The sequence below is a fragment of the Syngnathus acus genome, chromosome 14 (genome assembly GCF_901709675.1).
Source record: "Syngnathus acus chromosome 14, fSynAcu1.2, whole genome shotgun sequence".
Classification (NCBI taxonomy): Eukaryota; Metazoa; Chordata; class Actinopteri; order Syngnathiformes; family Syngnathidae; genus Syngnathus; species Syngnathus acus.
In genome coordinates this window covers 8,547,653-8,561,939 of record NC_051099.1, presented here as the reverse complement: position 1 = coordinate 8,561,939, position 14,287 = coordinate 8,547,653, and the positions used below count along the sequence as shown (strand labels likewise).

The 14,287-nt window shown below is 41.5% G+C and overlaps 2 protein-coding genes across 2 annotated transcripts in view; one reads left to right on the top strand and one right to left on the bottom strand.

The window, feature by feature from the left end:
* Window positions 1–1,796: 1,796 nt before the first annotated feature.
* On the bottom strand, window positions 1,797–10,466 carry LOC119133935 (vascular endothelial zinc finger 1-like). Its single transcript, XM_037270254.1, has 5 exons — window positions 10,371–10,466; window positions 6,231–6,991; window positions 4,848–4,917; window positions 4,577–4,739; window positions 1,797–4,436 (listed from the first exon to the last, which is right to left on the bottom strand). The coding sequence occupies exons 1-5, from the start codon at window positions 10,401–10,403 to the stop codon at window positions 4,072–4,074; spliced, it is 1,392 nt and encodes a 463-aa protein (XP_037126149.1). The 5' UTR covers window positions 10,404–10,466; the 3' UTR covers window positions 1,797–4,071.
* Window positions 10,467–12,648: 2,182 nt separating this feature from the next.
* Window positions 12,649–14,287, top strand: part of LOC119133903 (unconventional myosin-XVIIIa-like) — a 44,169-nt gene continuing 42,530 nt past the window's right edge. Inside the window, exon 1 of the mRNA XM_037270123.1 lies at window positions 12,649–13,659. Within this exon, the coding sequence (XP_037126018.1) occupies window positions 12,700–13,659 (960 nt within the window). The 5' untranslated portion in view covers window positions 12,649–12,699. The remainder of the gene's footprint in view (window positions 13,660–14,287) is intronic.

Here is a 14,287-nt window from a genome sequence, read left to right as displayed (position 1 = left end):
GATTGTCCTCATGTTGAGAAAAGAGGGTGCCATTTTCGAAAGAATTATCAGTGGTACGCACGCACACATCTTCATTGACGCTGACAGGGTTCGAATATCTTTTTTTAATTTATCGGCTGATTATAAAATAGGACGTGAGTCACTTCTCAGAGAACCTTGTCTCCGTCTCACTATACTTTTCTCTTTGCAACAGCTTTGTTCCAGAGCAGGGAATCATGGATGAACCAAGTGATGCGACAAACAATGAGATTCAACTCTAATCGAAAGTACGGAATCGGGTTTAAAATCAACCCAGTTATTAGTATGTCACATGTGTACTGTACCCTCGCTCAAAATGAAGCATAAAAACGAGGGGATTTTTATGTGTGTGAGAGTTGTTTTATTATGCAACTTTTTGTTTGAATTAGGTCGTACTGTTCTAACAGCACAGACTTGATGGTGTCCAGCCAGCAGCACAGTGTGTGCCACTTTCAGCTTTGCCTCCAAATGAAAAATAAGATCAGAAGTAGTGCACATGAAGCCAGACAAGTACAAGAGCAGAGTATTAGAAAAGCTGGATTGTTATTAAATAGGGTAAAATACAATTGCACTGTACAACAGCGATTTAAAACAGAGCGTTGTTATATTTTCAAAGGGAAATTGTGATACATCTCGACGCACACAGATGAGGAAGATCAGTGAAAAGAAATATTTAGCCATTAATGTTGCTAAACACTCATGTTGCTTCACACAGGAAGGAAAGCGAGTACATATATGTCTTATCTTTCACTCTCTACGTCTGTCTTCTCACTAGTTGGACACATATGAGCATGTAAAAATACATTGAATTGGACACATTCTGAAATTAAGCAAGCTTCATTTTTACAATTACATTTCAAGTACTTAATTTGCAGCATGAGTGAATTCATAATGTAGAGTCCTCACCATTTCTTACTCTGTTTTTCCCTCCCCGCTCTTTGCTGTGGTTCTCCATCCAGAAACATGTTGCTCTGAAGTCACTCTTGATTATTCATTGGACGAAAGTGGATGGACCTGAGACAGGTGTCGAGCATAACGCTCAGTTTGTGAGTTACTCATAAGCACGTTCCCAACCCAGTCCAACATCTTCTTGAGCTGTTTAAAAGGCAACCAACCAGGTGGCTTCACACTATAGGTCTAATTTAGGCCAAATGAGGTTGGAGACAGGAGGCCTGAATGTTGTTAGTCACTTAAATGTTGTACAGAGGCTGAGATCGACCAGAGTCAAATATCTTGTTTGGCATGCATACATTTGGCCAATAAAGCTGATTCTGATTCTTTACTGCGGAAGATTCCCAACAAGCAAACTTCCAATTTGGAGGCCTTTTTAAGTTTGTTGCAACTTGCCGTCGCATGTCCTTGGCCAATATTGAGGGTGTCATCTACATACTTGTATTTGGAATAAATATTTGGTATTTGGCTGCTAGTCAGGAGTCCAGCAGATAAATTGTTCACTTGATTTTTTTTCTCTCCGTCTAATTTGACTTGCATGCAAGTTTTGTTTACTTCGACAATTCTTGACTGATGATGGAGTCACACGCTGAAAACATTGCAGTCAACTAATTCAACACAGACGGCGTAAACATTTGAATTTGATTACTGGGCGCCATCTGCTGGACAACTGTGGAAAATTATTTTGCGCTTTATCACATTGCCAGAGATTTGTATGTTACAAGGACTCTCTTTCCCGAAGACTGTATGATCATGTGATTAAACTTTAAATAAAGCAAAACGCTCCTGAATTTTACCATGACAAATATCCTTTACTAAATACAAAATATGTAATGATTTTCTTTTATTTAGACAACCCAAATAAAAGGCACATAACATTGCGCATGTTCATGTAATAATCTGACAAACATACATTTAAAAAAAAATGCAGGAATGTTTCATCTAATTGGAAAGCCTACTTTCTTGTATATACAAAATTACCATTGTTAATATTCTAATACAAAAGTTTTATTTTAAAAAAAGGGTTATTTTATCTTTCACATCTATCTTTACTACTGTATCTGCAGACCTAAAATACTTTTGTACAAAGATATACATTCAACTGCTTTCACGAGGCTCATGGAATTTCCAATTCATATTTGTCTTAAAAAATAAAGAGATGCTCAATTCAACAATAACATCAACATAAGTTGAATTCATCACATTATCGCTGTATCAAATTTGGCAAACAGTCTATTATAGTGTATCTATGCAATACGTACATTAAGAAAATAATACTATTTTGTTAAAAAAAAATGAACAATGACAATCATGCATATTGCATTTTTTTTCAGTGTCAACTGAAAGTCTTCAGGAGTTGCAACACTGTCAAACAACAATGCATTCATTAAAAAAATAAAATATTCAACAAAGTTATAGTGTTCAGGGTCATGCAATGTCAGTCTTGTCTCAATATTCTCTCATTAAATCCCCCCCCAACATCAGTTGGAATAATTCTCAGCCTGTGACTGCTGTTTGTTAGAAAAAAACAACTAAAATGTACAGTAGATATGCCATTGTACAGCAAGTCGGTGAACAACTATATTTTTAAAATAATACTACTTTTGTCCGTGATGGAAGTAGGGAGGTCTGTAGGCAACCAACAACTCAAAACGCTCCTTCATGCATCATCTGAGAACCACTCTCAAAGGGAATAAAAAATACAAAAAAAAGCCCCAACATTCAACTCATCAAGCCATAATGCTGATTTGCACAAGAATAAGCTCCCTTGAACGTTTTTGGAGGGAGGGGATATGTTGCTAACCCTTAGCAAACAGAATCAAACATACACAATAACCCTTCGAATTAATATAAACCAATTAAGTTCCTCCGGTATGATACTCCAGTGCAAACAAGATCTAAATCAAAAAACAAAAGCGAGACAAAAAATGTCCACAGAGCCACTGGTGATTGTTGACATTTTTGTTCTGGGACAAGTGACCTTAGGTTCTCAAATATTTTCCACACCCCAAAGAAAACAAACAAACGAAAACCACATAAAAGGCCAGAATGAATATGTGAAGAACATGTTCGTTTGAAGGTGTTTCCTGAGTGAGTCTTTTCGGGGCAGTGGGAGATAAATGTTGGGAGAGGTTTATGGAGGAATCAGACATCACCTCATAACTTTTTCTGGCAGAAATTCAAGATCCAGCTGTGTCTTTCCAGTTTTAACCACTGAGACGACAGGACAGGTTAGCAACGTTAGCGTGCCCTTCGATACTAATACTGCTGCTCTTTGCCTACGTGGGACGTTTGTTCAGTGCGAGACTCAATCCACTCTGGTGACATTGGGAAGCTGGGTGGGGTGCACGTTGAAACATATTTGAACATACTAACGCAAGTCTTCATGATTCCATACAAATATAAAAATACAAACATTTCATCATCAAGCGGACACTTTTGAAGATATCCTCTTAAAAAGACAGGTTAAAAACTTAAAAAGCGGACTATGTCAAATGTACACCTGTACCTCAAGAGCGTAGTAGCTACTATCTGAAAAGAACACAGAAAAGCCGTAGCACGGTGAAAAAATATTCTTCCGTGCACATGGAAGCTGCTAACCCTTTTCACTATGCTTCTTTCCTACATTAAATAAGGGCAGCCAAGCTATAGTTAACATACAAAGACTGCTGGAGAAAGGTCAGTCCATCACTTCTCTCCAATGGTAACCTCCTAAAAACAAATCTTTCGAGAGAGTTCATCATCACGTAGGAGGAATCACCTCACAGTTTGTCATTCTACCTGACTTAGATAAGTCCTAAACTTGTCCTTCTCTTTCAAGGACGGTCCTACTTGGATTCTACTCAAGTGTTGCGCATCTCCTATCACTCTTGTAGCATTAGTCGTGATGCAGCTGAGACTTGGCCGGCACCTCGTGGCTGGCTGCAAAGCTCTTGGAAACGCAGCACGCGCTTGGAGGTGTGATAGAAAAAAATATGGAGGGTTTAAAAAAAAAAAAAAAAAAAAAAAAACAGAGCTAGGCCTAAGGGGCAAATTGCTTGACTTTATTTTCCTTTCTTTGTGGCCAGTTCCATGCTCCTTTTCCTGTTTTTTTTTTCTTTTTTACCATGGCGGGGAAGACGGCAAGACTTGGGACAAGAAAGGCATGCTATCTACCGACCTCATGGCAATGTTAAGCGGGCCGGCGATATTCATAGGCATGGGGGTGGTTATTGCCACTGGGTGGGCGATATTCATGGAGGCGGTGGCGGGGATGTTGACGGAGGCGATATTGACGGGCCCGGTGATGGTGAGCGGATGCTGAAGGCTGATCGGCGAGGTGATGTTGACCGTGTTGGTGCTGATGTTCATTTGCGCCGCGATGGTGACAGCGTTGTTGTTGTTGTTGGAGTTGCCCCGATTCATTGCTGTGGTAATGGGAGCTGAAACTGTCACGGGTGTCGCTGAGGCAGAGTTGCAGACCTCGTCTGGGGAGGGAAAGGGAACGATCGTCAAATAGTTGCTTAGTTCAACAATTCTCAATCTGACCCAAATTGGACAAACTGCTTCTAATTTCACAAAAAAACGATGCTTTCCTTTTGCGTTTTGTCTACCAGTTGCAAAATACCTTTATTACAAGAGTTGAAGTTGGCTTGGCCATGAGTCTTCAGGTGGCTGGTGATGTAAGCTGCACTCAACATCTTTCCACAAATGCTGCAGGTCACCTTCCCCTCGTGTCTGATCATGTGAGAACGCAGTCTGTCTTTGGTGGCAAAAGCAGAGGTACATGCCTGCAGGCGCCCAGAGCATGTCAGGTTAAAGGTCAAGGGAGCGCGACAACAACATAAGTGGCGATAATACACAGAATCTGGATAGGGTCAAACAAAAGATGGTCGTACCGTCACTTGACATTTGAACGGTCGTTCAGAAGAATGAACATGCTTCACGTGACAACTCAAGTGGTCGGGCCTGCAAAAAAAAAAAAAGAAAAAAAAAAGAAATTCAAAAAGTTGTGTTACTGGTAAATAAAATAATGATCTTCAATGACTAGCACTTTTATTACTAGCATTAATATTGACTCAAATATTACATTCATGTTTCCTACAACCTTTATGTGTCCATTGCTCACATCCAGATATTGCTTGCTTTGAGGGGGATTGTGTGAACCCTTAAAAGTTGCGTCAGTGGCAGTTGATTCTCCACGATCAATCATGCGTGATTTAGTCTGGCCTACTTTCGGAAGCGCCACACTGCGATGGTGCACCATTACATTGTACAATTGTTTACTTGCAGTAAAATGGCGGTTGACATGGCTCTCAGATTCATGCATTTGCTTGCAGAAACACAACGTGAATACTTGTATCATGCAAATATTGACGACTCGGCCCCGCAGAAATCCAATGCAAATTTTTATATCGCATCTCTCTCAGGGCTAAGAGAAAATATAGGCCACAAAAGTGAGTTCAACTTTGCGCATTGCTTAATTCAAGTGACGTTCCCTCAGAAAGCCTTTGCCTGTTGACCTTTAACGGTGAGTCTCTTGCATTCATAATCTCAGTTTGGCGTGGATCCACCACTGACAGCTGGATAGTTCTGGTGACGCTGAAAGTTGAATCATGTTAGCGGGGTGAGTAAGGGTGCTTTGAGTCGGCAGTTGCTTGACAGACAAAAAAATTCAGTCTGCTCTTTTTTAAGAACTAGTATTTTGTCTTGTTGTTGATGATTGCCTAGCCATACAAATGAGAAGTCACGTTGAAGCTTCTCAGTCCTATGAACCGGAGCTTTTTGGTTGCTATTTTTGGTCCCAATCCAAGAGGAGCAGACATGGTTGAGTCCAGTGGATGCCAGCAGATCGAGCTAAGTGGCAGTGACTCAGTGGCCTTTTCTTCAGTGCCCATTCTCACCTTCCAGCATGCAAACGAATGCCTGACCCACGTCACCGTACTGGAGGCAAGCCTGAAAATGGCTCACATAAAAGTGTCACAGTGTAGCACAAGCTAATGAGGCAGTGCCACGGTTTTCATATTGCCTGCTCATTACCAAAATTATGATGATATTAAAATGCCAAACGCATCAACAGATACAAAAAGACAGCAGGTTGCAATTAGTTTTCTCCAAAAGTCATCAGGTGGCCATCAAACGTTGTCGTTCAAAGTTGTTGCAACAAAAACAAGTTTAAAAAAAGGATCCGTTGGTTGACTGTACTGTATTTCGGAATCCATTTTGTACCCAGAAGTGAATATCAAACTGATAATGTGCAAAGTAATTCTTTCTGACCTTACCTGGAAAAACCTTTGCCGCAGACGGAACACACATAGGGCTTATGGACTCCGCCATCATGAGAGCGAACGTGGTAGGTCATCCGGTCCTTCCTTTTAAACCGTTGGTGACAAATGGGGCACTCGAAGGGCTTCTCATCTGAATGGGACAGCTTGTGGCGATTCAGATGGTAAACATCGCGGAAGGCCTTGCCGCACATCTCGCAGCCGTGGTTTTTCTTGACAGGTTTGCCTGGCTTCTTGGGGACAGTCTGCTGGTGGTGGTGGTGCGATAAGTTGCCCATTGCAGAGGTCATAATGCTCGCGCCCGAAGAAACTGACGTGGTCGCTGTGGAAAGGATGCCCGCCGCCGTGGAGATGTAGGAAACGTTTCCGTTGTTCTCCCTCTGCATGGTGGAGATCATTGGCACCATGGTTGGGGCCGTCTGCGCCGTCTTCTTTGGCCGCGACACCATTTTGATTCCCGTGTGGCTGGACTCATGGCGTCGCAGGTGGTAGCTGTCGCGGAAGGCTTTGTTGCAGTAGCCGCAAACAAACGGCGTTTTGCCTTTGTGCTCTTTTTTGATCACAGGCACTGGAGGCCGTCCACCTCCTCCGCTGGCCACATTGTCTTTGAGGAGATCCAGGGCAATGGAAGGGTTCTTCTGGTCCATTTGGATGGGCAGCACGGGCTTTTGGTCGATCGGTTCACTTCCTGCATTGAGAAGCGGCAGCAGGCTGTTCTGGGCCACCTGGTGCTGATGGTGGAGGGATTCATTGGCCTGCTGGTGGAATTAAAAAAATGTCAAGGAGATGAAATACAAAGGCAAGTCTGTGAGTGAACTATGCTACTGTATTTTCATGTATTTCCCAATGTGAGCTCATCTAAAAATGATGCTACACTCAATGCTGTTAGCTCAGTAAAACAGTCTGACGCCCAACCACCAGCAAGAAAGGCCAAGGTGAAATGCTTGACCTTTCCTTTGTGGTTCAATCATCCATCGAAGAAGGCCAGCCCCCCCCAAAAAAAAAAAGAAGTTCCAAGAGTAAAGGGCTGGGGGCACGAAAAGAAAAATGACCCACACAATGTCCTCCTTATGTCATCTAGCCTATTGTGAAAGACGCAAATCTGAGCAGTGATGCACTAGGGCCACAGCGGGGGTTGCTTTGTATGCTCATCTTCATTGATTTGCCTCATCTATTCATGAGCTGGGGACATTGTTTATCCACATACCACTCGGCGAAGCTAGCAGTCACTTTGCCGGTGTGCAAGGGAACCTGGGAACTCATGCGGCTTGGCAACCGAGCTTGCCCATTCCTCTAAGCACCTGCTCACGCTTGCCACCTTCCAGGATTTGCCATCATCATATAACGCTGTGCTGTCCACCGGCACGGGGTGCTGTTTGGGTGGCAGTGGCGATATCACGCAAGAACTGAGGCACAGCCTGGCCCCGCCGCAGAGGTGCAGGGCCCGTAAAAGCTGCTGTTGCCTTCATGCGACGCTGACCATTTTGACACAAATGCACTCTGACAACTGAGGCTGCTCGCTCATAAATAACATCAAAATGGAGGCAGTGTCCCGACGGCTCCACGGGCCACTGTAGACTTGAACGGCACTTGCGGTCTTGAGTCTGATTATGCGCCGTCTTGCCTACATCTTTTGTGTCTCACTATACAGCTGCTTGGCATAATCCCATTTTGAACCAAAACAAAGACCATGTTGAAAAGGGAGGGAGGGCAGGAGAGATAAAGGCGCAAAAATCACTATTTCATATAAAATATTATTCAGTAAGCTGGTAAAAAGCTGACATCAGTGCTTGCCTTGAGATCGTATTTACGTCTGTAGACGCAAGCGGGGGAGAAAAAGAAAAGAAGAAAAAAACCATTCGTAAAATACAGCATGTCAGCTTTAGAAATGTGACGTAAGTTTCTAGCAATTGGATCTCAGCCGCCATCAAGCCAATAAGCAGTTTGACATTCGAGCTTTTGATTATGCTACCTCAGTTTACAAATACAGGCAACAAACATATTGGAGTCGCACAGGTTTTTTTCTTTACACTTCCCAAGGCTTTTTTTGACAACCTCAAGCTAAGTCACTTTGAAATACTGTGTAAACATGTTGATTTTGTGTGTACTAGGGGAATGTTTATAAAAAGAATAAGTGCTATTAAGTCAGTATATCAACTTTCTAATAAATATACTTGTTTTTGTCTCCTTTCTTAGGCACTCAGTGCTAAAATAACATTTTACACAAAATGTACTTTCTGTAACAGTCGCTTTTTTTCTTTCAACTGCTTGAATGGCAAACTTTCTTAATACTTTAAAACACTATTCACATAATAGCTTGTTTGCAGAGGCACAACTGTTGTCCTTCGGGGTATCCATGAAAATATTACTGCACTGCATAAAACATGACGTAAGTGAGGAATTACAAATAAACGCACATTTGCAAATATATTAAATTTTTTAGCTATTTAGAGGTACTACAAGGCCATCAATCTTAAATAAATTTAATAGCAAGAATTTTGAAGCATTGCTCAGTGTTGCTCCTCTTCCACAGACAGCCAAAACGTTCACAAAAGACCAAAAGACAAAGTAACAGTGTGAGGTACATAATACAAGTGTGCATGCTGGCACCATGCCAGATATTTTAAAACAAGCCACACTGCCCATCTGTCTTTGTCGCCCAAACAGTAAAGTACTCTAGAGGCACATGAGAACAAAAAAAAATAAAAATGCCTCCAATTGACAAGACAGAGCACATGAATACATAACCAGGATAGCACTTCTTGTGCAAATAGAACATTAATGGTGAGAAGAGCAGTGTGGGCAGTAGAATAGGTGGTTTTTACTAATCAAGATTTTTTCCCCAACATTTATTTGTTAGGGGGGATTTTTATAGCATGTGAAATTCCCTAATGTGTCAAATTGCAGCAGGACAGCCATAACTATTGCCGAAGAGGACTTCTTCAATGTCAGACTTTCTTCGCCTTAAGTATCGGTGGCTGGTATTGGCAAGGTCCATGAGTAATGTATACCTAAAAAATAAGGCCGGTATCGGCTCAATACAATATCTGGTATCGGTTCTCGTCCATCTCCACTTTTTTTGTGTCTTCACACATACCATATAGCCCTCAGTAAATTTCAATCCGGAACAACACTTATCACATTATATTCACAAATAATTTGAGGGACTTTCTAAATGATAGATAATTTCTTTTTATATCAGTATGAACCTCAAGACAACAGAAACTTAATTAGAATCTGTAACTCATAAATATTACAAGTTTAACTGTATGTATAAGAGCGAATGAATCCAATATATTTTTCAAATTCCAGGGATGTTCAGCACTCCGAGTTGCACAAAAAAGAAGAAATAAATCCGAATTTGCCCATTTGTATCATGATGTGTGCATAGTTTGAATTCCTTTCCGCGACGCTCGGCAAAATAAACAGACAAATAAATGGATGGAGCTGCGGCCTTTTAGTTGCAAACAAATTCCAGCACCATCGGTCCTAGGCAAATCGGATCGACTCTATTGCGAGGAATTATTTAAGTTTTTGATGAATGTGATGGAGATTTCTTAAAAATCGTTAGCTAAGTTGGCTAGTGAACGCGACAGTCTCTGCGAAGTTGGCCGCGAACCGCGGTTATCAGCTGCTGAGATTTTCCAAGCGCAAATAATTAATCCGCGATCGAGGCTGAAAATCTTTGGGTTTTTTTTTCATCCTATTTGACGCAAAGTCCCACTTCAGATTTCATGATCACGAAGAACGCGTTCATAATGGGCTAAAGCTGTTGTGTGTGTGCGGGTCGATTGTAACGGTGCAGTGCCTCACTTGGAATGATGCCGCATGTTTGCCTGGGATCGACTTGGAAAACAAACTTCAGAAAATAAACTCACATTACTCGGCTTCTCTAAATACACCACAGATGATAAGAAGATGGCGTTTTTCATCCACCACGTAGATGTTTTTGTTCAAGCGTCAATCCGAGCCTCACAGCTGGAAGCCAGAATTCATTTACCATTGTTTTGCTTGCTTACTTGTTCTTCGCACTACTCGTTTAAAAACTGCTTTTGCCGCCAAAACATTCAGTGGTTTCAGTTTCAGGTTTTTCCCACGCGTGCAATATCAGTAACCACCCCGAAGCAGTGAACTTACTTGGAAAAGAAACGTACTCCAGCTTGCCTCCATTTCCACACTTAGTAATTCTGTAGGAAACCTAGTACAAGCCTACAACAAAGCAACCAAACATGGCAGCTGAAACAACTTCCGGTAACCTTAAGGGTTATACCATTTTATCACCATCACGGGGGTGATATCGTTACATCTTTTGGACGAGCGTATTTTTCGATTTCTAAAATTCAATTTTTATTTTAAAAACAAATTTCCGGGCTAATATAATAATCCATAAATCACCAATTTGACAATTACCCTCAACAAACCTTGTGTGATGAAGACTTTTTTTTACCCGAAACACCCCCATCTACTCTTTTTGCTGATTCTGTGAGGGGCATATTTTATTGAGTATCCGCCTCGATGTCGCATGTGGCTGTTTCATAGATGTGTTTTACTAATAGTCCGTCGGTGATAAAAAAATGGCTTACCACTTTTTGTGTCAACGATTTAGTGTTACATCTGCTATATCGAATAAAGACATAACCTCGATCAAACGAGAACTGGGACTCCCTCGTGGTTACCCGTTCATTTTCATTCATGAAATAGGGATGAATGGGCACTAAGCTGTGCAATACAGTACACAGTACTGTCGTTCATAGCAAATATTTACTAGCCTCTGCTAACAATATTGTCATTGCTATGCAAGTATGAAACATCTGAGATGTCATTGTCACATGCACATGTATGAAGATAAAATTGAAATATTCAGAAAATAAAGTTAAATTGTATCTCTCCTATGAACAAAACAAATCTGGAAAGCACTTTCTGCATGAGTATTCATCCTTTAACTATAAATGGAAAGTGTACCCACTGCGGTCACAAAGTCAAGAAGATAATTACTTTAACATGATAAAATATATTGGAAGTTACTTGCAGAACAAAAGCAGCGTGCTTGCTTTTACCCAAACTTGCGCTATTGGTCAAATTGCCCAATAGAGGTCACTGTTGCCCGATTTCACTTGTGTGACATTGAAGTACACTCAGAATTTCAAATATAAGGTGATTTCCAACACCTTCGTGCAAACGTGTGCATTTGAGCTTCAATATTCCTAACTGCAAATTTTTAATTAAGTACACAAAAAGGTTAAATTAGAAGTTTCTCTCTTTTCTATTTTGGGACCTTCACAAGCGTTGTTTACCCCACTACAACTAGGATTTCTTACCTTACAGTGGACTGTGAAGGCATCATGAGTATAAATTTACCTGTGTATCACCTAAGTCAGTTTCGAGGAAGTAAAATTAAAGTTGCAACCGTTCAACCTGCCAAGTTACAGGTAGGATGTTGTCGTTTGTAACGCAGACCGTTATACTGTACTATATTTGTGCATGGTCCAATCATTGACATCCTTCCCTGCGGCCATCAGGTTTTTAATGAGGGCAAAGCAGCTTAGAATTACAGTATATCCCATCACTGACTGGGCATGTCGTAGGACAACATTCTGCAGCACGTAGTCAATTTTCTACTAACAAAAATTAATAAAACACCAATGAAACATTTTGAGGCAAAAAGCATCATGTTCATTTTCTTTTTTTTAAAATCTTGCATTGTATGCGTGATGCGAGATCTAACGACGACGTGATTTTTGCTTTTTACGCTATAAAAATGACGGGAAGGATGGTGCATAAACCTGCAAGGCAAGTACATACATGATTTATTCTACTATTCGTAAATGTTGAGTGCTGTGTGTCACGGTGAAACTGACATTGTGGCGTCCGTCGTCTGCATGAGAGAGGACGATGATCACAAACTATAATATGGAGTGCATCGATGCTTTTAAGTTGTATGTAGGGCACTTTGAATGACAACTGCATTTGCACAGCCAAAGGTAATTCCGTTTTGACTGATACTATCGGAGAGGCATTCATTGAACCATATCCTAATACTTTGTAGTATTAGAGTAAGAAAAAATATTGGAACATAGAAACAATGCAACGCAGTTCTACATCACTGCAAACTACACGCACAGAGGTAAATATATTGTTTAACCAGATCGTTTTGATTCTGCTCTTGCGTTGACTCACATTGGATTTTGTGGGTGTGCCTAATGTGAATGATCTCTGCACATCAGTATGTGCTATTGGGCTGTCACGATAATGGCTGGTTCAATAACAGTCACTGGTCATTTCCATTATGGGCATGATGCATTGGTTGTTTTGTTTACTTTCACACAAAATAGTTTTCCTCAAAACAAAATGATTCGTTGTTTGGTCTCATTAATGGTCTCTTTTTTTATGCTACCTGTCTTCCAGCTCTCACTATATTGTACTTTTGGAAACATTTTGAATGAAGAGGCTGTAGAAAAGGTCCAATATGTTTCATCTTATTAAGAAGGACAAAGAGAGAGAGAAGGAAAAGGACATTGGCAAGAAGGAGAAGAAAGACAAAAAAGACAAGAAGGAGCGTATGTCCCCGGCCGAGTTGAAGAGTCTGGAAGAGATGAGCATACGTCGAGGCTTCTTCCATCTCAATCGAGGGAGCTCCAAGAAGGAATCAAGGAGCAAGTTGGAGATTTCTGGTCCTATTCCCATCAAGGTGGCAAGCAACCTGGATCTCAGTCTGGCAGACTTGGATGCTGAGCGCCTCATCAGCTGTGACACCTTAGCGCAAGATGTAGGATCTGGTGAGGATACCAAGGGAATCGACCAGGACCAAATACGCAGCTCTGTAAAGGAGAGAGCAGCTAAGTTTGGAGAATTAGCCAAGTTGAATTCTGGGCCAAGCCCGAGGTATCCGACCCCTTCCCAGAGGAACAATGCATTTGATACGTCAAAGGTCTCTGTTCAGATATCAAAGCCACCCTATTTTCGCCAAGGAAGCAAGCCACAAAACATAAATAGGGTGCATATTCCCGAACTAGTAGAAAAAACGTTCCCAGGTGTCAATTTAGAGTTGCCAGTACTTGTTGCTCCACCAATCCCAGATCCCAGAGAACTCAAGCTCCAGCGACGCAACACAGGTGATTTTGGCTTCTCTTTGAGGAGGTCAACCATGCTGGACAGGCAGCACGATGGAGACGTGTACAGGAGAGTGGTGCACTTTGCAGAGCCCGGTTCTGCCACCAAGGACCGGGCTCTGGGCCTGGTGCCAGGAGACAGACTGGTTGAGATCAATGGGATCAAGGTGGAGAACAAGAGCAGGGATGAGATTGTGGAGATGATCCGTCAATCTGGGGAGTCTGTGTTGCTGAAGGTGCAACCCATTTTGGAGCTGAGTGAGTTGAACCGCAGCTGGCTGAGGACATCCCAAAGCCCATACAAGGAAGGCTTGAGTGTAAGTTGCTTTCCATTTTCCAATTCATCTTCTTACAGGTAGTTAACTTTATACCTTGCAACTCAAAAATATATATTTGATTGTGTAAATTGCTGCTCTCCAGTTTTACTTTTTTTGTTTTGTTTAGGTAGGCTTGGATTCAATAATTTATATACTTTGCAACTCAAAATTATATATTTGATTGTGTAGCTTGCTGCTCTCCAGTTTTACTATTTTTTTTGTTTAGGTAGGTTTAGATTCAATCATTTTTATATTGGAGATGAATCTGTTATAATATGACAATGCATTTCTGTGCTTTTATTCACTGGGGAGTGTGTGTGTGTGTGTGTGTGTGTGTGTGTGTGTGTGTGTGTGTGTGTGTGTGTGTGTGTGTGTGTGTGTGTGTGTGTGTGTGTGTGTGTGTGTGTGTGTGTGTGTGTGTGTGTGTGTGTGTGTGTGTGTGTGTGTGTGTGTGTGTGCGCGCGCGTTTTAAGAGAATCTGTTCTGATGTGTCTATATAAGCCCCCCCCATCCCCCTACCCCCATTGACACAAAACAATGGGACGCTGAAGTAGACAACGGCCCAAACGCTACGAGAGTCCTGGGCCATATGGTTGCTGGTTGGCAGTCTATTCATGTCTTTTTATGT

Coding starts and splice junctions, on each gene's coding strand:
- LOC119133935 (XM_037270254.1), bottom strand. CDS start 10,403: ATGGAGGCAAGCTGGAGTACGTTTCTTTTCCAA. Junction 6,992..10,370: donor GGAGTACGTTTCTTTTCCAA/GTAAGTTCACTG, acceptor TAATTCCACCAG/CAGGCCAATGAATCCCTCCA. Junction 4,918..6,230: donor TGCGGCAAAGGTTTTTCCAG/GTAAGGTCAGAA, acceptor TTTTTTTTGCAG/GCCCGACCACTTGAGTTGTC.